The sequence below is a fragment of the Ursus maritimus genome, unplaced genomic scaffold (assembly GCF_017311325.1).
Source record: "Ursus maritimus isolate PB19 unplaced genomic scaffold, ASM1731132v1 scaffold_5, whole genome shotgun sequence".
NCBI lineage: Eukaryota > Metazoa > Chordata > Mammalia > Carnivora > Ursidae > Ursus > Ursus maritimus.
The window spans coordinates 14,648,500-14,669,827 of record NW_024426663.1 but is presented as its reverse complement, the minus strand read 5'-3'; the positions used below and the strand labels follow the sequence as shown (position 1 = coordinate 14,669,827).

General features: G+C 36.4%; 1 protein-coding gene across 4 annotated transcripts in view; it reads right to left on the bottom strand.

The window, feature by feature from the left end:
- SPATA9 (spermatogenesis associated 9) overlaps positions 1-21,328 on the bottom strand; it is a 64,071-nt gene that overhangs the window by 20,913 nt on the left and 21,830 nt on the right. Inside the window, exons 2-4 of one of the 4 annotated variants that reach the window (XM_040622073.1) lie at positions 13,922-14,003; positions 11,440-11,536; positions 1,756-1,844 (exon numbers count right to left, since the gene is read on the bottom strand). In XM_040622073.1, coding sequence (XP_040478007.1) covers positions 1,756-1,821 — 66 coding nt within the window. In that variant the 5' untranslated portion in view covers positions 1,822-1,844; positions 11,440-11,536; positions 13,922-14,003. The remainder of the gene's footprint in view (positions 1-1,755; positions 1,845-11,439; positions 11,537-13,921; positions 14,004-21,328) is intronic. The other 3 variants (XM_040622074.1, XM_040622075.1, XM_040622076.1) reach the window with 3 other exon arrangements.

Genomic DNA, 21,328 nt, shown 5'->3' with positions numbered 1-21,328 from the left:
AATCTATTTTACTATTAAACCAAATTTATGCCTCTAGTGATAATGAGGCTATTCAGGGAGTAGGAAGAGATGAAGGGAGTTGTAAAGAAAGTTGTAACTTCTCAGATTATTAAACCCAGTTTCTTTAATGTTGCCTGTGGTGAATGAATCACAACTTGGAAGGGGAAACAGGGCTTTCCAGATTGTGCCAGTCTTATCCATTTTACATCCTAGACCAAGCATGGTCACCTGCCCATTCCTTCTTTAATACTCCAGAGCATACTCAAGAAAAATTTCCAACATTTAAAAAGATTTTATACTAAAACTAGGGGAATGCTACAGGGGGAAGCAACTAGACACCGAGTCTAAGATACAGATTAATAAAATCTGGTTTGCAGTCTGGGGCTTTTAGGCCTCATTCTATCCTACTTCGTGGACCACCATTGGGATGCCATCTTACCACTAGGTATCCAGATATCTACACTTCAGTATCAGCCCTCCCCAAAGTCTAGACCCAAGACTCACGCCATTGGTTCATATTTGATATTCTGGGAATATGCTGTGCTGTTTCATACTTTTTGTCCTAGCTGACACTGCTTCCTCTGCTCCTATCTACTTACCCTATCCCTTTTTTACTGAAAATTCATATTCATCCTCTGAAACCCAATTTAAGCATCCTTCCTCCATAAAGCCTTCTCTGACCATCCTAGGCAGAGCCACTCATTCCACTAAGTCGGATTTACCTCTTACCATATTTTAAAACAATTACTTGTTTACAATTCCATCTCCATTAGATTAAGCTAACTGACTGAAAGCATCCTGTCTTATCCCTGTATTCCCTCTCCCAGTCCCAGCCAATAGGAAAGTATTTAGTAAATGTCTGATGCCTGGTTGTCTGGATGAATGGGTAAAAGTAGCTCTAATGTCTCTCCTTTGGAATGAAATATAAAGACTTTGTGATTACTATGTTACTCAGAGAGCTTTTTTGTTTACTTCCAGGTTTGGGCTATGTTCCTCATGTTTGACATTGCCAAAACTCTGGTATCTGGATGAGGAAATTATTACTGTACCATGTAACTTTACAATATATTCTATTCTAACTGTGGTCTAGATGACTAAAATACACTTGTCCATTAAGAGCTGTGTACTTTTAAGTAAATTAGATTACAAGATATTACTTTTTCCTGATCAGATGTCTTTTCAGAAATCTCTACCTATTCCCCCTTTCACTCCCAATATTTTATCTGTCTCAAATCCTTTTGGGAACAGAGGTTATACAAAACATATGCACATATGTTTTGTTTATCTGATATCACTATTTTCTTTCCACGTTAAAACATACACTCATACCATATTTATCTTTCCATTATTATAATTTATGTTGGTTATTTTTTTTTCACTGATTTAATTGCCATAGATTTTAGTTAAAATATATCTAGGTGTTGTCCTGATTTTTATATAAAGCAAATCTTAAGAAAATGTAGCAAACTACATACATTGCAATTGTGGCTATGAGAGAGCTCCACATTTCCGACCTAATAGCACGGTGATTTTCTTTAAACTTAATTTATCCATCTCATTTCTTTGTCCACCATCTTTCTGCTTTTCATAGACCTACCCAGTGAGTAAGATTTGAAATTCATTCTTCTGAGGCAAGATTAATTTCTTCCTAAGCTTCAAGCACTGATCTTAAAGTCAAGCATTAAATAATGGATATGATATTAAAAATACAATATACTTTTTGTAATCCTTTTCAAAATTATGAAATCACATTACCTGATTAGACTGTGATAATCTTAGGATGGTAGGGAATTCATCTTTAAACTCATCTATAAGGTCCATGATGACTTTCTGGATCCCCTCGACTAAGACAAAAAGAAGTTAGGAAGAAAAAAAGCTTAAGGAAAATTATCACCTAACCATAATTCAAAAGAACATGGGACACTGGGTCCACTTTGTAAGTGCCTGGGAAAATAAGTAAACCCTAGGGGATTTTATTCCCCGTTGTTTCCCACACCCATATCCCCTTGACAACAAGATTGCATATACTTCTTCCAGAAAAGTTCTTCAACACCTGCCCACATATCCACCCAACAGGTTTGATTGGCATGACAAATTCTTGCTTGGGTTCCTAGTACTTGGCAGGTTTGCAGGCCAGGGCAACGCTTGTCCTACTCTGCCATTAGTGAGGGATGAGGGCACCCTTCCACTCAGGAAAGCAGGCAAGGACAGAACCTTCAGCTCATTGCCAGAATTCTTTGTTACTGCACAATGGGCCTCTGAGAGCTTGTTACAGAATCTTCTGAAATCACTCTGGCAGTGAGAAGAGGAAGAATGTGTTTGAAGGCATAAAGGGAGGAGAAAGGAGAATGAAAAATAAACCATACTAAGAAGTTCTGCATTATGTGGAATTTTGACCCAACTTCTACAGTGATACCTCAATTAATGGATCATCTGAGAACAAAGCTCCCTTTGAAAAAAGTTGGCACATGCTTTAAAAGAAATGCTTCGCATATGATGCGAAGAAGAATAGAAACACCAGCAGTTAGTTCAGAAAGACTTTTGAACAGATAGTTTGTCCTTCACTCAAATAAAGATCACTAGGTCAAACACAGGCAAAATTATAAAATCTATGGTTTCTCTTCTTTAAAATTCCTCCTCCTCCTTCTCCTCCTTCTTCCTCTTCTACTTCTTCCTCATCTTTTTCCCTTCTAGTACTACCCCACTTCATTATTTTCCATTTATCAAATCTAGGAAGAACTTCATATCATGTGGATTTGATTGATTACCTACTTAATATTTTAGTGTGGATGAATTCAGAGTTGATTAACACAAATCCCATTTTAATTTGAAGCCTTTACATTTAATTGTAGCTAGACCATTGTCTTTAGCAAGCCTAAGCTGTGGGTGTTAGAGGTTTGTTCATTGGAGTTGTCTAGGAAAGAGAAAAATGTTCATCATAGAATTCCTCTATCATGTGAAGCTTGACAGATCCCCACCTTCAATTTGTCTTTAGTCTTGATCTGTCTGAGAACACTCTTCACCACACCACAAACACTTCTCTTAACCTTAGAAGAACATGTTTCCCTCCATCATGGCCCTAGTACTTAAGATAATTACACCCTTAATAGGTGGAAACTGCAATCCATTGCCAGAAAGAAAATCTTATTAGACAATGATGAACACATAAACTGAAAGTCTGTTAGAAATGTAACCCTTTATTTGTCCTATTATGATATGTGCCTATCAGTATTTACCCCAGAGGAACAGTTGGCTGTCCCTTTTGTCTCTGATCTTCTTCCCTGTTCATTCTCATTGACCCCCTAAGTTCTTTTTATCCATCTGCCAACTCCTGATGTCTGTCCTAGCTCCCAACTGATTTCATCCAGTTTTTTTTCTTTTTATTAGTTCTCACCCTCCTAAGCATCTTATGAAATTAACAAATCTACAAGAAAAAACAAGTTCTCATGCTAATATTGCCCACACTTAGAGCATAACCAGACTCTGTGTCATTCTAACAAAGTTCTTTTTGTCTTTGCTTTCTTAATGACTCTCCTTGGGAGAGGACTGATGAAAAAAAAGACAGGGGGTGATGAGATTTTTAAAAATCCCACCCTGCCATACTTACTTTATATTTGTGACCATATCCGATCATATTATGGGTTTTACTTAATTTTAATTATACCTATATCCTTATGTATCTTATGTTATTTCAGGTAATAAAGTTAGACAAAATAAATAATGTTAATGGTTATCTTCTTTAGCTATAATGTTATTCTTTATAGCTCATAATACAGTGCTCCATACTTAAAAAAAATTAATTAGGCAACAGTTACAAATACCTCCAAATTTTATAACAACCCTGAAAATTTATTTGTATTTAAAAGGCTTTAATATGGAAAAAAGATAATCACTCTCAGAGGTAAGAATGTTTTGAAAGCAATCTGAAAATATCAAATAATACCAATACATTAATATTACTAAAACCAACCATCATTCTGGGAATATATCCCAATTTTAAAAATCCTCAATAATACTTTGTATAAAGACAGTTAATGCAAGGCTATTCAGGATGGCATAAATTAGAAATAATTCAAATACAGGTTTCACTTGCTATCAGAAAGAGCTTTTCTATTCCTAGGAAACGTTTTGTAAGCCAAAACGGAGTAAAGCGAAGAAGCAATGATCATTATTAATTTATACATTATTAATTTATTTTGACTGTTTCCAGACCAAAAAGTAACCTCTCTTAGGCTTTTCTGATACCCTAGGACACATCTTGCAAAGGGATATACAAAATAAATTGAGGTAAAGCACAGATGCTTACAGACACGGTTCAAAGCTATCACAGCTTGATACTGAGTGTAGTTCCGAGGAAGGAGCTTGGCAGGGCCACTCTTGCTGCTCGGGTGCCCACACCCTCTATCATAGCTTGCTGCAACACACACACACACACACACACACACACACACACATCCAATACTATTTTCATTTTTCTTTCTTTTTTTTTTCATAAAAGTGAAAATTTCTTTGGATTTCTTTTGGATAGTGAAATCAGGTACCACCACTAGGTCTTTCACAAAAGCACAGTGGTAGAACGCAAACTTTTGAAAAGTAGGGGATACCTGTACATAACATTCATCAAATGATTGTTACCCCAAGACTATGGAAAAGCTTCTGCTCATTATATCTGTAAAATGTGGACTCTTTAAAAATCTATGCACATAAACTAAACAAAATGTGTGGAAAACAATATAGTTCATAACAACCCAAAGTTTCCATGTACACAAAGCTTAGAAAGGAAAATACTAATAAAAATCAATGTTAATTGGGTTCTTTATTCCTAAAAAGTTGCGTGTCATGGCAAACAAGGCACACAAATTTTTAAAAATACTATAGAAAAACTGCTTCCATATAACTATTCACTTATGTCTAATTGATTAAATGCCAAGTTTACGTCTTGAAGTGTGATTGAAAATACAATAGTATATCACTTTGCTCAGAGACTAGTGAAAAGTTTTATATAAATCAGCTTAGTGTGTAGGAGAGGTCTCCGCATCTACTGTTATAGGCTCAGACAGGTCCTGATGTTGGACAACAGATGCGGCAGACTGATCAAAGCCTATATACATACACGAGACTGCGGGATCCTTCTGGGAGAGAACCCAGATTTAATTACATTAGCCAGCTCTGACAAAGCCAATCAAGTAACGATGCCTTAATTTTCTTGAGAGAGGAGTGATTCTGAGCATAGGCTGCTGTATATCCCTCAGATCTATCCTTGATCTCACATCCAATAGGGATTCAGATAGAATGAAAAGAGAGACCTTAAACAGTCTTACTCAGCTTTCTTAAGGCAGTGCGCACAAATTAGCTATACAGTTAGGGTGCCCCTCCCCCCCCCACAGAAAGAAAAAAGGGAAAGGAGGCGTTTTCAGGACTTTGCCAAAGATCTTTGGCTCTTTGTAAGTATCAATGCATTAGCAGTGGTACTCATTGTGAGGATGCAGTGTCCAGAACAGAGCCAACTGAAGCAGTGCCCGAGGGAGACATAATGATATCCATAGAAGTACTCACAAGTGCCAAGCAGATGCTACCTGCAAGGCAGCTGACCAGATTTGTTCTTAATAATTAGACGCTCTGTGGGAATTCCCAAAAATACTTGGAGGGAAGGGAGCAGATTCAGATGTGAAGTTCTGCAGGTGGGGCAAAGCCAGTGAAGTATAGGTTACTATTATTCTTGTGATCCCAACTTGTAATCATAAGTTGATCAAACTTGGGAAATCCTGGGTCACAAGAGAAAATGTATAGACCTTCTCATTGTAATAAAAATTTGAGGCAGCTTGCGTGCAAACAGGATGTTTGTAACTTCAATCATTTGAAATGCACTAGGAGAACTTACTCTTTAAAAGTAACCCTAGATAAAATTCTTCTGTAGGGTAAATTATCATCTTTTTAATACCAAAAATAAATACCTGCTATATATCTTGCTTATACAGATTTTTCAAAAATGTTTGAAAACAGGTATTTTTCAAATAGGTAGATTTTTCAAACAGATAGATTTTTCAAAAATGTTTCAAAACAGAAGCACTTTGTTTCTTAAAAATTCTTTAATAATTATATTCTAAAATTCTAGTTGTGTACCATTAATACTGAGTAGCCTTGGAAAGCCCAATGGAAGTCTTCAAATAGTTATAATAAAGTGGCAGGCCATATAGGAGACAAAATTTGCAACGTAAGCATTGCTACACAATTGTGGGAATTGCTGAGGTTGGTTAGATGGCAGGAAGCTGAGAAGGTCAGACTTATTTGTTGTCTGTTTCCCTCATCACAATATAAGCTCCATGAGTTCAGGGTCTTTAGTTAGCTCAAGGCTATATTCCCAAAACCAGGATGGTGCTTTTATGTACTTTTATAATTTTACAATATTACAATGAATATTTCCTGAATGAATATAATCAAACCTAATATTCATGTCTCAGGTAGGATGAAAAATTTTATCATTAACAAATTCATCATGGAGTCAACCAACTGAGCTGTAAATATAGTACACATAAGACACATCACACATACATACACACACACACACACAAACACACACACAGAATGTTTATCACACATTATGGGAAGAACACTCTTTCCCACATACAACTACATTTTTATTTATTTTACCCATCATAGTGAATATTAGGTCATGTGACATATCCTAATTAACTGAAATAATTCAACATAAGCTCAATCATTAAGGACTAGAAAACAGACATGATGAGAACATTTGTCTTTGATTTCCCTTTCTGCTTTTTTTTGGGTAAATAATGCTGGGTATATTAACTGCAGACTGTCTATTATACTGTATATCTGAGAATAGAAAATAAAAGTGTAGCACATTAATAGGTATAGTACTGATAAATATGTGAGTAAAGTAAATGAAAATATCTAATGCAGTAGAGATCAAAAGAATATACATGTAAAAACTTTCAAAATTTTTATTTTTAAAAACTAGTCCCTAAAACTGGACAAAATTAAAAAAATAGCTGTGTATCAAATTTTTGTATAACACATAGAGACGATTTCTTTCCAGGAACTTTAGAATACAGTTCAGAACACTGCAAGGACAAAAAGAACTAAAAAGACATTTTAAATTTCATTCAGTCATTTTCTTGGTAGTATTATTACTGGTTTTGTTATTTGAAATTACTTTGCTTATAGTACAGGATAAACACAGTTTTGAGTTAATAACATTAAGAATCAAGAATTTCAGTATAAGAGAAAAAGAAAAAGGCCTAATCAGAAAACCAAAGAACAAAGTAAAACACTGTAATAGTAAACAGAATCAAAAATGATTTTTAAAAATGCATTTTTTTCTAGGAGTACAGACTGGAATGGCTAGAAACATTGCCAGCCCAGTAGAAAAGAACACTCCTAGTACCTAGAATCTGGGCTTTAATATCATTCCTCACTACAATGAACTAGGACTCCTTGAAGAAACAGCTGATATCAGGTCTGGGACAGGAGAAGTACAAGGTAAACCAGGGAGATCTCATCCAGAAAGGAAGGAAGTTTTTGAAGATTAATAGGATCCTATTAAGAGAACCCAGAAGTCAGCTTAAGGGGACTCCTATTGGTCTCATGGGATGATCAGCCATTATCATACGAATCCAGTCGTCAATACAGCATTATTATTTATGGCATGAACAGATATTATGTGTCTCTTAAAATCATGAAAATTTAAGTATATATCATCTATGACATACTGTAGCCAAAAATGTTCCAACTTAATCTAACTTTAAATCTATCTTCTAGTTTCTCAAAAATATAGGCAACCCACAACCTATATCAGTGCTTCTTGAACTGCAGTGAAAATCCAATACCTTCATAAATTAAAAGTAAATTATCTTAAAAAATAAAATTTATATTCAAAAAGGATTTTTTTTGTTTTTAAATATTCATATAGTCAAATAAAACTATCTTTCTTTATAAAACTTATGGTTTTCCTGTTAATGAAGTTATTCCAGGCCCTAAGTTAGACATAAAGTCTCCCAAATTTTCTTCAGTTTTCTTTCTTTAAAAATTAATTAAAATTTTTTTAATCCATCTATACTTCAATTTTAATAGGTTGTTGTTTCCTTCCATCTGAATATCCAACTGTTTTAGTTCTACTGATTAAATAAACTATTGTTCTCATCAATATGAAATACTGCTACTACCACACACACATATATTGGGAACTATTTCTGGACTTTCTATTCTGATTCACTGATCTGTCTATTTCTACGTCATTATGATACTAATTTGACCACAGTGACTTTATACTATGTTTCATTTTCTGTTAAGGAAAGTCTCTGCTACTCTTCTTTTTCCTTCTATTATTTCCAGTGGAGTTCCTCGACCCCACCCCCCAGCTTGGTTTTTCCACTAATCTCTTAGATTTTCCATGTGTTCACTGTCATCAAGGGGGAAAAAAATAATGTCATCTTTCTTTTTCCATGTCCATACCAATTATTTTATTATCTTGTTTAACTGCATTCACTAGGACTTCCAAAAATAATGTTGAATAACAACAATTATGGAAGGGACACCTATCTTGTTCCTGTTATCAATTAAAATATCTTCAATATTTTACTGCTCACCAAAAGACCAACAGCAAGTGTTATTCTAAGCAATCTTTTTCGTATTTCTATGCCCATTCTGGTTTTGTTCTTTTTTTTTTTAAAAAGATTTTATTTATTTATTCGACAGAGATAGAGACAGCCAGCGAGAGAGGGAACACAAGCAGGGGGAGTGGGAGAGGAAGAAGCAGGCTCAGCGGAAGAGCCTGACGTGGGGCTTGATCCCAGAACGCTGGGATCACGCCCTGAGCCGAAGGCAGATGCTTAACCGCTGTGCCACCCAGGCACCCCTGGTTTTGTTCTTTCTTATTGGGAATGGTTATTGAATTTTATCAACTTCCACTTCATAATCTATAGATATGATCACTTTTTTTCCTCCCTCAGTGTGTTGATATAAGAAATTCTGTATTAGCTTTCCTGTTATTGGAATCATCTTTGTATTCCTGGCATAGAATGTGTACTCGTTCATAGCATATTATTTCTCTGATATCTTGCTAGAGTCATTTGCTAATATTTCATTTACGATTTTTGCAACTATATTCCTAAGTGAGATTTGTCCATGGCTTTCTTTTGTGTACTTAACAGGTTAGTACCAAAATCTGTGACTATGGAATATATGAAATATAAAATTATGTGACTATGAATTGAGAAGGCTTGCATCTTTCAGAGGTATCTGGAACAATAACATTGACAGTATTTGGTATTCTTCTTTCTTTCTTTTTCCTTTTTTAAAACAGAGGTATAATTTACATACAGTAAAATTCCACCACCCCCTTTTTTTTAAATGCTAGCTAGAACTCAGTTGTGAAACTATTTGGTCTTGATTGTTTTTTAAAAATTTGGTTTACCAACTGTTAAATTTCATATACGTTCATTTGTATATTAAACTTGTCTTTTTCTTGGGAAGTTTAAATAATTTGTTTCATTAAGAAATCCTATTATACAAGATTTTCAAGTATGTTGTCACAGAGCTGTGTGTAATTACTTTAATCTTCTGTATCTGTAGTATTTCTAATCTTACATATTTTTCTTTCTCTTTTTTCTTTGATTCACACACTGAAAGAATTTAAGATAAGTACAAAATTTCTGTATTTTTAGTCTTTCTTCTTCAATAATGAAAGTACTCTGAATAGATCTTTTACTTTAACCCATACATTTTTGAAAGAAGAGATTTCAACGCTTCCTTTGATTTCCTCCTTGCTCCAAGAACAATTTTAATTATGTTTTATAATTTCCAAGTAATTAAGTGTTTTTTTTTTCTTTTTTAAGTAGGCTCCATGCCGAGCGTGGAGCCCAAAGCAGAGCTTGAACTCATGACCCTGAGATCAAGGTCCAAGCTGAGATCAAGAATCGGACGCTTAACCAACTGAACCACTCAGGCACCCCCCAGTAATTAAGATTTGATATTCTATTATTATTTGATTCTACCCGATTGGCTTTTAGATCAAAGAATATGGTCTATAAAATCTCTACTTTCCTGATTTTAAGGTTTCTTTTGGGACGAACTACATGAACAATTTTTTATAAATGTCCTAAATCATACAAAGGAAACATATATTCTTTAATCAAAAAATGTAAAAATACATTTACATTACAAAAAACTGAGTTTACTGATTATATTATTCAGTTCTTATACAGCCTATTAATTTTTGCCTGTTAGCTGTGTTACTAAAAAACAAATGTTAAAATCTTCCATAAATTGTATTCTTGTCAAGTTTTCCTTGCATTTCTTATTTCTTTCTTATTTTATCAAGTGCTGGCAAGGATGTGGAGCTCAGAAATTCTCATATAGTGGTAACAAGAACGTGAATTGGCATGCCTACTTTGAAAAACAGTATTATTAAGTACAACTGAAGACCTGCACAGCTGCATAGCTGTGACCACCGCTTCCAATTCTGGCAATATCCCCACTAGCACTAGGAAACAGGCACTAGAATGTTCACTACACTAATTGTAGAACGAAGAAAATGGACACAACTCCAGCATCTATTAACTACGGAATTAATAAATAAATTATATAATTTAGTAGTTACTGTACAGTAGTAGAAATGAATAAATTATAGCTACATGCAACATCATGAATAAATCTTAGGAATGTAATAATTTTGAATGAGGAAAAGATACAGGAAAAAACACAGCAAGATTTCATTTACATAAAGTTCAAAAATAGTCAAAACTCAGCAATATATTAGGAGTACACATATGTGTGGTAAAACTACAAAGAAAAAGAAAGGGAACAGCATAAAATTCAGAGTAGGGTGGGACGAAGACAGGATTGGACCAAGAACACATGGCCATTTCAAGGGTAACGGTAACGTACTTTTTCTAAAACTTAATGATGTGTACAAATATCAATGTACTATAATTATTTATATCTCACAATTTATAAATATATGTGATTCTTCAATATTTCATAAACACAATACAATGAAATAACCTGAAGAGCAAATTGCTGTAAGAACTTTTGTGAAAAATTATCATCAATAGCTATTCCAGTAATAACAGTAAGCGTAGTTTTTTCACTCATTCACTATTTACTGAGCATATACTACGTGCTACCACTGTTCACCATTGCATGAACAAAACAGACAAAAAGCCTGACTCTGTTGGAGCTTGCATACAGTGGTACAGAATCAAACTACTTATTGCTGTTCTCTATGAACTAAGAAAAGCCATCTCTTTCACTAGTAATTTGCTCAGATTTAAGATGAATGTTTCACAACTACATTCTCTATAACAATTGAAAGAATTATATATAACATATTCCCCTGATTGAAAAGTAGATCTTATTTTAGCCTTTGGAAATTTTGTTATAAATCTATGTTTTAAACTTAAATCATTCTTTTCTTACATATCACTCATCAAATTGGTAGTCATCACTGTCCAGTAAGGGCTTCTGAGCAGCTGCATATCTTCTGATAGATCCTTCCACCTTGGAAACAGGCAATCTTGATTGAAGCATGTCAAGAAAAGAAACACATATTAAATACATTTAAGTATTCACAATCCCTACTTTTAACAGCCTTTGGTTAGAAGTCTTAGATTTATCTACTTCTGCAGTAACCTTTGCAGGAACCAATATAGATTGTGTATTTTGGTCGCTTCACTTAGAGTCATAGTGTACAGATACTTATGTAAGATCTCTCTGGTCAAATCAATAATGTTCAAGCATAATGAAAAAGATAATTAGTTATTCCATGGAATTTTACATAATTATAAAAAATAATATTCATTCAACAGTGCCAAAAATGAATATAGTAAATGATGCAACCCACTCTTTATTTTGACCCAACACTTTAACAGCAAGTTGATGACACCTCTTTGAAGTGGAGCCCAGACAAGACTTAATTCACTAAGTGTGAATTTATCTAAACTTGCCATGAGACTACATTTATTTTCAGCCAGTACCAACCAATCCTCTTAGGTATTCCTAAGCTATCTTATACACAAATAATTCTTACATGTTAAAAGACTAATTAATTGCCTACAGTCCTAAATTATAAAGATGATATATAACATTTATATAAATAATAACACCCTTTATTTAAAATAAAGTCTTTATGACCAAGGATTGAAATCGTACCTGCCTAATTTGTGGTTTTTACTCATTTTTTACATGAATAATTTTCAATAAAACTCAAAACTAAATATGTCTAATATGTGTTATGTAGGCAAAGGATGGAAAAGTGGAGAACTCTTCATTTTTTTCTCTTAAGGAGCTGTATTAAAGTCAGATTTTTTAAATTCTATACAAAGAAACAGAATGGTTATATAGACCATATATAAATATTACTATCTCTATCTACAAATGATAAGCCAGGCTCTGAAAAATTTAGAAAGTATCTCCAAACCAGCAAATGGCAGAACAAGCACTCTTATCTAGATTCTTTTCCAAAATTTGAATTCTTTTCACCACATCTATTACCTTTTTTAGTTAGAGTGAGTGGCTTTCAATATCAGGGCAAAAATACCATCAAGAGGAGAAATATTCTAAGATAGCCTAAGAAGTTTAGAAAAGATACAGATTATCAGAAATTCTATTATGGATAGCTTTCACCCTTTCAATCAAAATCTGAGTGCCCATTGCATGCCAGGCACATAGGATACAAAAACGAATAATAAAAGTCCTTGTTCTAAATAAAGGAGCACACAGTACAACACAGACATATTCAGGGACAATTACAATAAAATATAAATGCAATAAAACGGATATACATAGGATGTTGTTCCTTGCAAGCAAGAGGCAGGGCACCAACTCTGGGTGGCCAAAGAGTCATAAAAGATTTCCTCTAATTAACAAACATCAGGCACTGTGTTAAAAGCTGGAGATGATAAATAAAACAGACCAGATCACAGTTCTCCCTGACCTTGCATTAAGAAGATACTATAACTAACCAAGCAAATAAATGAGGTCATCCCATGTACTAATAAGTGCTATACTGGAAATGAAATATATCAATATACAGAGAAAACTGGGTTACTATAAATGTCAAGGAAGAACTCCCATGAGAAAATGAGAAGGACCTGAGACATCAGGGGTGTATAACACTTCGAATAGCTATTGCTTAGTGTTTGGGGGCAAAATCAGTATGTTTTTAAAAACTCAGTACCTTTATATTCTACATAAAATTTACTTTCAAGGAAATAGTGTAATTCCGCCAAAACTCAAAATCTCTTGATTCAAGTTTCATCCTTACCCAGTTTAAAAAATAAAGATGAAAGATCCCTTTTCCTTTCAATAAACAGAGATGCTCTCAGCAGAGGCTAGCCTGGGGCAGCGGCCACAAGAGGCTGATGGCCCTGAGGGCTGTCCTCACCTCCACCGGCTCTCATGGAAGCGTCCTGTCTGGAGGAGGCTGCCGTGCATTTCATGCAGGTGCAGGTGCAGATGCCAGGTGCAAGCTGCCTCCTTGCCCTCCGCACTGGGCCACTACCAGTGCAGCTCCCCGAAGGCCCTTCCGGCATTCCGGGCTGCAGCCTTCGCCTCCACCAGCCGCCTCCCACACGGAAATAAAACACCCAGGAGCCCAAGGTCCAACGACTCCCACTTCCAAATACATGTAACCATGAGCCTCTGCGCTAGTCCTGGCGGACCCGGCCGCACTTGCCATAATGTGTGACGTCAACACGTCATGCGTGAGGCTGAGCGTCGCCAGATGGAGCCTGGGACAGACGCAGGGCTCCAGGCACAGGGAGGCGCCTGAATTGCGTGGGTGGTATTGTGGTACTCAGAACCTCTCGGAGCTCCCGGATGCGGCGCAGGCCCAGTGGGGGAGTCTTGGCGTCTCCTCCAACCCACTCCCCAACTTTGGACATGCTTAGGGCCCTGGTACCTGAGACCCAAATGCCGCTCCAGAGAACTGCACTCCAGCCTCAAACTGGAGATCCTCTTGTCCTCGCGGTTTGGAGTTTTGGCTGTGGAGAAGAGCAAATGGTGCAAAGTGTGGTTGATTTGTGATGAAAACGAAGGCCCAAGAGAGAAGGTACTGCCATACATCATTTTGAAGAAAGGGGATGATGGCTTTAGGAAGCCCAAGAATACTACCAGGGAGCAGAAAATTTTAATCCTAAACGGTAACACCTTTTAATTTAATCCTAAACGGTAACACCTTTTAATTAAATTCTAAACGGTAACACCTTTTAATTTTTGTCAAACCACTATCCCTTGTTGTTGTTCAGAGGTTTCTTCACCCTGAAACGCTCTCTTCCAAAATACGAAGTTTCTGTTAAAATCACACAGGTAGGTAGGGGCGCCTGGGTGGCTCAGTTGGTGAAGCCTCTGCCTCCTGCTCAGGTCATGATCTCGGGGTCCTGGGATCGAGCCTCGCGTGGGTCTCCCTGCTCAGCGGGGAGTCTGCTTCTCCCTCTTCTTCTACCCTCCAGCCCCACTCATGAGCATGCATTCTCTCTCTTTCAAATAAATAAATAAAGTACTTTTTTAAAAAGCCCACCAGTAATAATTTTGGAAAAAATCATCAAAAGTAATGTAGCATAATATGATGTCAAAAGGTACCCCAGGGTTACAAGTCTAGAGATCCTGGGATATTAGTGCCAGGCTTGATCTGGCTGCCTGTAGGAACTACAATCCCTTCGCTCAAATTTATTAATCAGTACAGTAAAGAAGTTGAAACAGAGATCTCCAAAATTTTGTTTGACCTTAGCAGCTGTCCGACATTATCACAGATAGTCATTGTATATTTTTGTAACTGTAATTTCTCCAGGATCAAACCAGATATTAGAGGCACTTAGTACAGGGTGAAAAAATCAAGGATGTACCTATAACTTATTGGCAAGAAAAAAAAAAAAAGAAAAATTCCTAGTCAAATCAAAATCTCTAAAATTTAGTTTATTAAGCTCTTCAGTTTTAAAAATATAACAAATATAATTCAAAATTGGCCCTTCTTGGTTTGCATAAATACAGACTGTCCCATAAAATTCTTCAATGCTGAAAGTAGTAAGCAGTAGGGAGACACATATTTAGATCTCCTGTTCCTTAGATCTTGCAAACTTCTTTTGTTTCCAACCAAAGTTTTCTTTTCCCTTTATTGTCTCAGCTTTCTTATTTCCTACTTAGATTTGCATTCTGGCCGTCTGGGGGATTTCCTTTAAAGTCTCCTCACCAAATCTAAGCCTTTTTCAGTCTTCATTCTTTTTGAGCCTTGTAGTATCTGATGCTATTAATAGCCCATATTTTTTAATGTAGCCATCTTTTTCTTTCATAAGATAATTTTTTATTTTATTTCTGGCTATTCTCCATGTCTTGTCTTCCTTCTTTCTGTCTTTTCTCCACACCCCAAAGTCTTGTACTTTATTTGTTCTATCATTAAATTCTGTGTCATGGCAATCACATCTGAATGTTGGCTTAAATTATTAATTCTTGCTAGAAACTTTATATATCTCCAACTCTAACACTATTTTGTCCAGAGTTTCCCAAATACTTGCTGAACAAAATAATAATAAAATAAAGTCACCAATTATTGAGTGCTTACAGTCTAAGCACTGAATATAGTGAATAAGTATTATTAAAAATTTTTAATGAAGTATTCTCGGATACATGATAAATATACAGTACGTATAGTACTCATAAGTCTTGATACTACACCTACTGTCTATGTACTTGTGGCAGAGGCTACCATATTTCACTATGCATTTGTGCATCTTATAATGCTATTATAAATACTATCATTTTGGGGAAAAAAGTTTATAGTTATGAATGGTAATAAAAATGAGACATGAATTATCAACTCTTGAATAATGCTCTGCATCTCTACCATGTGGAAAGCCAGTATTTGTCTTACTAGAAGAGCAGTTCTTTAAGTTTTTGGTCTCAAAATCTGTTTGCACTCTTACAAATTACTGAGGACCCCGAATAGCTTTTGTTTATGTCATTTGTATCTATTGATAATAACTTATTAGAAATTAATACTGAGAAATGTATAAAATATTTATTAATTCATATGGTAGGCTTCAGGATGCCCCCCAATGATTCCTACCTTGTGGTATTCATGCCCTTGTATAATTCCCTCCCCTTGAGTGTGGGCTGGATTTACTGACTTAAAAAAAAAAAAAAGAACACAGCCAAAATGATGGGTTGCCACTTTCAAGATTAGGTTACAGAAAGACTGTGTCTTCTGTCTTTATTGCCCTCTCTCTCTCTCAGTCTCTCTGAGGAAAGCCAGCTGCCATGTTGTAACTTTCCTGTGGAGATACCCATATGGCAAGGAACTGATGTCTCTGGCCAACAGCAGTGTGGAACTGGGTCCTGTTGATAACCATGTAAGTGAACTGAGAAGCTGATCTTACCCCAGGCAAACCTTAAGATGCCTGCAGTGCAGCTCTACTCATACCTTGAGTACAGCTTTGTGAGACACCCTGAGCCAGAGGAACCCAAAGAAGCTACATGGGGATTCCTGACCCACAGACATGGTGAGATAATAAAGAAATACTCTTAAGCTGCTAAATTTTGGCATAAATGGTGACACAATATATAACTAATAGAAGTCATTTTAAAAATGACAATAATATTTCCTATGAAAAATAACTATTTTTCAAAATAAAACATGTAGTGAGATGAGTGATGTTTTCATTTTTGCAAATCTCTCTAATGTTTAGTTTCATTGAAAACATCTGGTTTCTCATATCTGCCTCTGAATTTAATCTGTTGCAGTACATTGTTTTGGTTGAAATATGTGAAGAAAATCCAGCCTCAGACAGATAATATAGTTGTGAAAGTAAGGAATATTTTAGTACTTTTTCCTGGTGTGCTCGCTTTTGCAGCACATATACTATGTAATCCTCTTTCCTGGTAAGTGTGCATAGTCTTCTTTGATCCTATACCAGCTTTCAATAAGTGGTAGTTTCCCAAAGGTTAGTTGCAACATAGAAATCATATACTCTGTTATGTTAAAATTTATTTGTCTGTCTTGTACTTTGACTGGATCTTCTAATGCATAATTTTGTTACATCGTGCATTGATCATTTGGATAATATTGGTCCTCTGATTTATGCAGATCTGCCATTGACATGTTTTATCACACAACAGCCTCCCTGTCCTCCCCCACTCCTCCACCCCCCAAAAACCCTTTGTTAATATTACTACTGCTCTTATCAGAAAAGTCTTTAAGTTTGGGGAAGGTATAGTATTACCTATTATTGCATAGAAATTACCCAAACTTAGCAACTTAGAACAACAAGTTTTTACTCTCTCACAGTTTCTGTGGGTCAGGAATCCAGAGTGGCTTAGCTGGGTGGCTCAGGGTCAGGGTTTTTCTTTTTTTTTTAAAGATTTTATTTATTTATTTGACAGAGATAGAGACAGCCAGCTAGAGAGGGAACACAAGCAGGGGGAATGGGAGAGGAAGAAGCAGGCTCATAGCAGAGGAGCCTGATGTGGGGCTCGATCCCATAATGCCGGGATCACGCCCTGAGCCGAAGGCAGACGCCTAACCGCTGTGCCACCCAGGCGCCCCTGGGTCAGGGTTTTTCAAAAGGTTGTAGTCAAGCTGTTGGCTGGGCTGCAGTCATTTTAAGGCGCAATTGAGAGACAGTCTACTTCCAAATTCACTCATGTACCATTTGGCAGGCTTCAGAAGATCCACTTCCAAGTTTACTCATATGGTTGCTTGCAAGCCTCAGTTCCTTGCCAAGTGGACCTTTCCATAGGCTGCTTGAGTGTTCTCAAGCTGTAGCAGTTGGCTTTCCTCTACCAGGGCTACCTCACATCCTAGCAGCTTGTCCCAGATGAGTGATGAGAGAGAAAGTGGGGAGGGAGAGGGAGTATGAATATAAAAATACTAACCTAAGACAGAAGCATAGTCATTTTATAATCTCAATATAATAACTCATCACTTCAGCCATATTCTGTTCAGTGGAAATGATCCAGCCCACAATCAAGGGGTGGGAAACTAAGCCCCACCTCTTGAGAAGAACTCGATCAAAGAATGTGGGGCATGTCTACCCAGCCACCACAAGTTGTCAAATTCATGGTGCCAGATTCAGGTTTTCCCAAATTTTAGTTTTTGTTTTAAATTTATCATTGGCAATAAACACTGTCACTTGTTTTCCTGAAATGACAGCCTAACTTCTTTTATTTTTGAGAAAATATCTTGCCTAACACTCAACTCTGTATAACCATTGTTTCTTTGTCAGTTGTTCTTTCAAGTGAAAATGATATTCAATGAAAAAAGCCACTAATTCAGGTCACAGGTCAGGACAAGTATACTACTGCTTTTTCCTTGAGGCATTCATGTATTTCAGTATGCAGCAGAAGGGCTTTATGCGTACTTCCTATTAACTCACACACAGCATTAAAATGATACACACCTAAGAGTCAGTATTTAATAAGTTCAATCATTTTCATTGCTTCATCCAGGATATTCTTAGGTAAAACTGACTTGGGGGGAGCGGAACAGTCTGTAGTGCTCAGAACTTTAGACTGGGAAAATCATTGTAAGAAGAGGTAAATCAGGAAAAGCTTCATAGGTGGGGCGCCTGGGTGGCACAGCGGTTAAGCGTCTGCCTTCGGCTCAGGGCGTGATCCCAGCGTTCTGGGATCGAGCCCCACATCAGGCTCCTCCGCTATGAGCCTGCTTCTTCCTCTCCCACTCCCCCTGCTTGTGTTCCCTCTCTCACTGGCTGTCTCTATCTCTGTCAAATAAATAAATAAAATATTTAAAATAAAAAAAAAAAAAGGAAAAGCTTCATAGGGAAAGGTGTGTGTTGAGATTAGCTGGGAATTACCTTTCAGCTGGCAGAGAACAGGAAAGGTGGGAGAGGCAAATACGCAGATCCAGTGGGGCTGGAATGAAATGAGCATATGACATTCAAGAGGAGAGAGAGGGAATGTTATTTGGGAGCAAACTGTGGACTAGATCTGGGCACCTGTGGAGGGACCTAGATGGACATCTTCACAAGATAGATCCCACCTGAAGGGGCAGGGTGAGGGGGGAAGGCTGCTAGACTGCCCAGGGGTTTCTCAGGACGGTAATCTAGCTAGAAATGCAGTAGGAGGTTCCCAGTAGGGTTCTGTATGATACAGTCACCTTTGTTTGTTGCTCCTGAGGGCACCAATGCTAGTCACAACCACGTAGTTAAGTAAGAGCTCTCCCCAGCTGCCCCCCCCACCCCTGCAGCAAAACTCAATCAGGAAAGGAAAGTTTTAAATGGAATGAGATTAGAGTTTGGATTATGACACTGGACTGGACTTTAAGTACTAAAACTTCATTTACTACATGAGAGCAAGCACAAAACTACAAAATCGACCTGAGATTTCAAGGTAGTGAAGGTGGAGCACTGAGAGTTGGAGCAGAGTGATAGTGCACGTTTGGAGGACAGTGGGACAAAAAGAGATCCTTCCTTTCAGCTTACACCCTACAGAGTTCTAGTCCTTTAATAAAGTGGTTGCAGTAGCTATTCACTGAGCATTTATTTTTGCCAGGCCAAGGTTCGGCTGGGCGTGTTTCGATGAATGGGCAAGATGTATACATATTTAGGAGAATGGTGTTTTCAGAGTGATTGGAGCCAGGCTAACCTGTTCATGTCCCAGTTCTGCTGCTTAAAAAATGTGACAGACTCATTGTTGATCTCCTGGACTCTCAGTTTCCTCATCTATAAAATGGGGATACATAATGCCTACTTCACAGCATTGTTGTAAAGAGTTAACAGTGAGCATTCAATAAACAGTAGCAATGATTAGGATTACTATGATCTTAGTTGGTATAATGACCTGACAAAAATAGTAGTTTAGAAAAATTTACCAGCCATTAGCATGGAAGATAGACTGAAGGTAAATCAAGACTAGGAGGAGGCAGAAAACTTAGAATCGTTGAGTAATAAAATGAGGCTAAATGGTAGCTATAGAGATGAAATAGAGGTCAAGGGACAAATGTAAGGAATATTTGAGGAGCAAATGAACAGAAGAGGTAACTGCTTAGATATAATAAGGTAAATAAGGGAAAAGGAAGAGTCAACACCAATTTAAATTGTTAAATCTTGGTTGGATGGGAGAATAGTAGAAAAGGGAGAGATATAGACATTAGCAGAATGAGCAGGTGGCATTGGTAAGAGTGGTGGGAAGAAAATACTAGTTTTGTTTTGCTACATGTCAAATTTAGGCGATGATGGAACTTCCAAAGGCAAACATCCTATAGATAGTTGGAAAGTTATTTATTTATTCATTCAGTGCCAAGTTGGTGTTGGACAACATCATGTAAGGCTCTTACATGAGAATAGTTTAGTAGAGTTGGAGTTTAAATGGGACATCTGGGCTGGTAGAAAGATTTGGGGGCCTCCAACATACAGCTGGTCCCAGAAATCATGAATATTAATCAGTTTTCTAATGGAGAGTATCAAGAAGACACAATTTCTAGGAATATTCCCAGTTAAGGAGACACGATATTTCCAGTTAAGAAATGGAAAAACTTGCGGCACCTGGGTGGCTCAATCAGTTAAGAAATAGACAAACAGGTGAGAACCAAACCAGGATCATAATTATTTTTATGTTAAATGCCAGTCATGTATCATTTCTAAATATTTAATTATAAAAAAGCATTTGTACAGTTGGAGTTCATATTTTTAAAACTTTTTATTTTGGAGTAATTATAGATTCACAGGAAGTTGCAAAAATAGTACAGAAGTCTCATTTACCCTTCCCCCAGGGTCCCCCAATGACTGCATTTTACATAGCTAGAGTACAACGTGAAAACAAGGAAATTGGCATTGATATAATCCACTGACTTTATTCAGATTTCTCCAGTTTTACACGCACTCATTTATGTATATATGTGTTCCCAATTTTATGCCATGTTATCACATGAATGGATTCATAGAATCTTTCATACTTAATTGTTAAATTTTTTTTCTTTTTCCTCACTCCAATTAATTATGTGATATGAAGAAACTACACCACAGGATTTTGTTAAAGTATTTTTTGTAGTTTTTTGATACTCTCTAATGTTCAAACAGCAAATACAACAAAAATCATATCAATTTTTAAAATATCTAATTAACAAAGTATTTATACATTTTTTATACTATTGAATATATTGAGCCAGATTCTTCTGAGAACTTTAGCCAGTCATTCACTGTTCGCTAAGTTCTTTATCAGTAAAATGTGAGTTATGATTTCTAAAACCCTGCAATTCTACAATTTTAGAATTCTAATTCCTAGGTCACTTGGTCTCTTGATCTGAAGCATAGATTTCTGCCTCAATTCTTTTTGAGTCAGGGTCAGTCTGTTATCT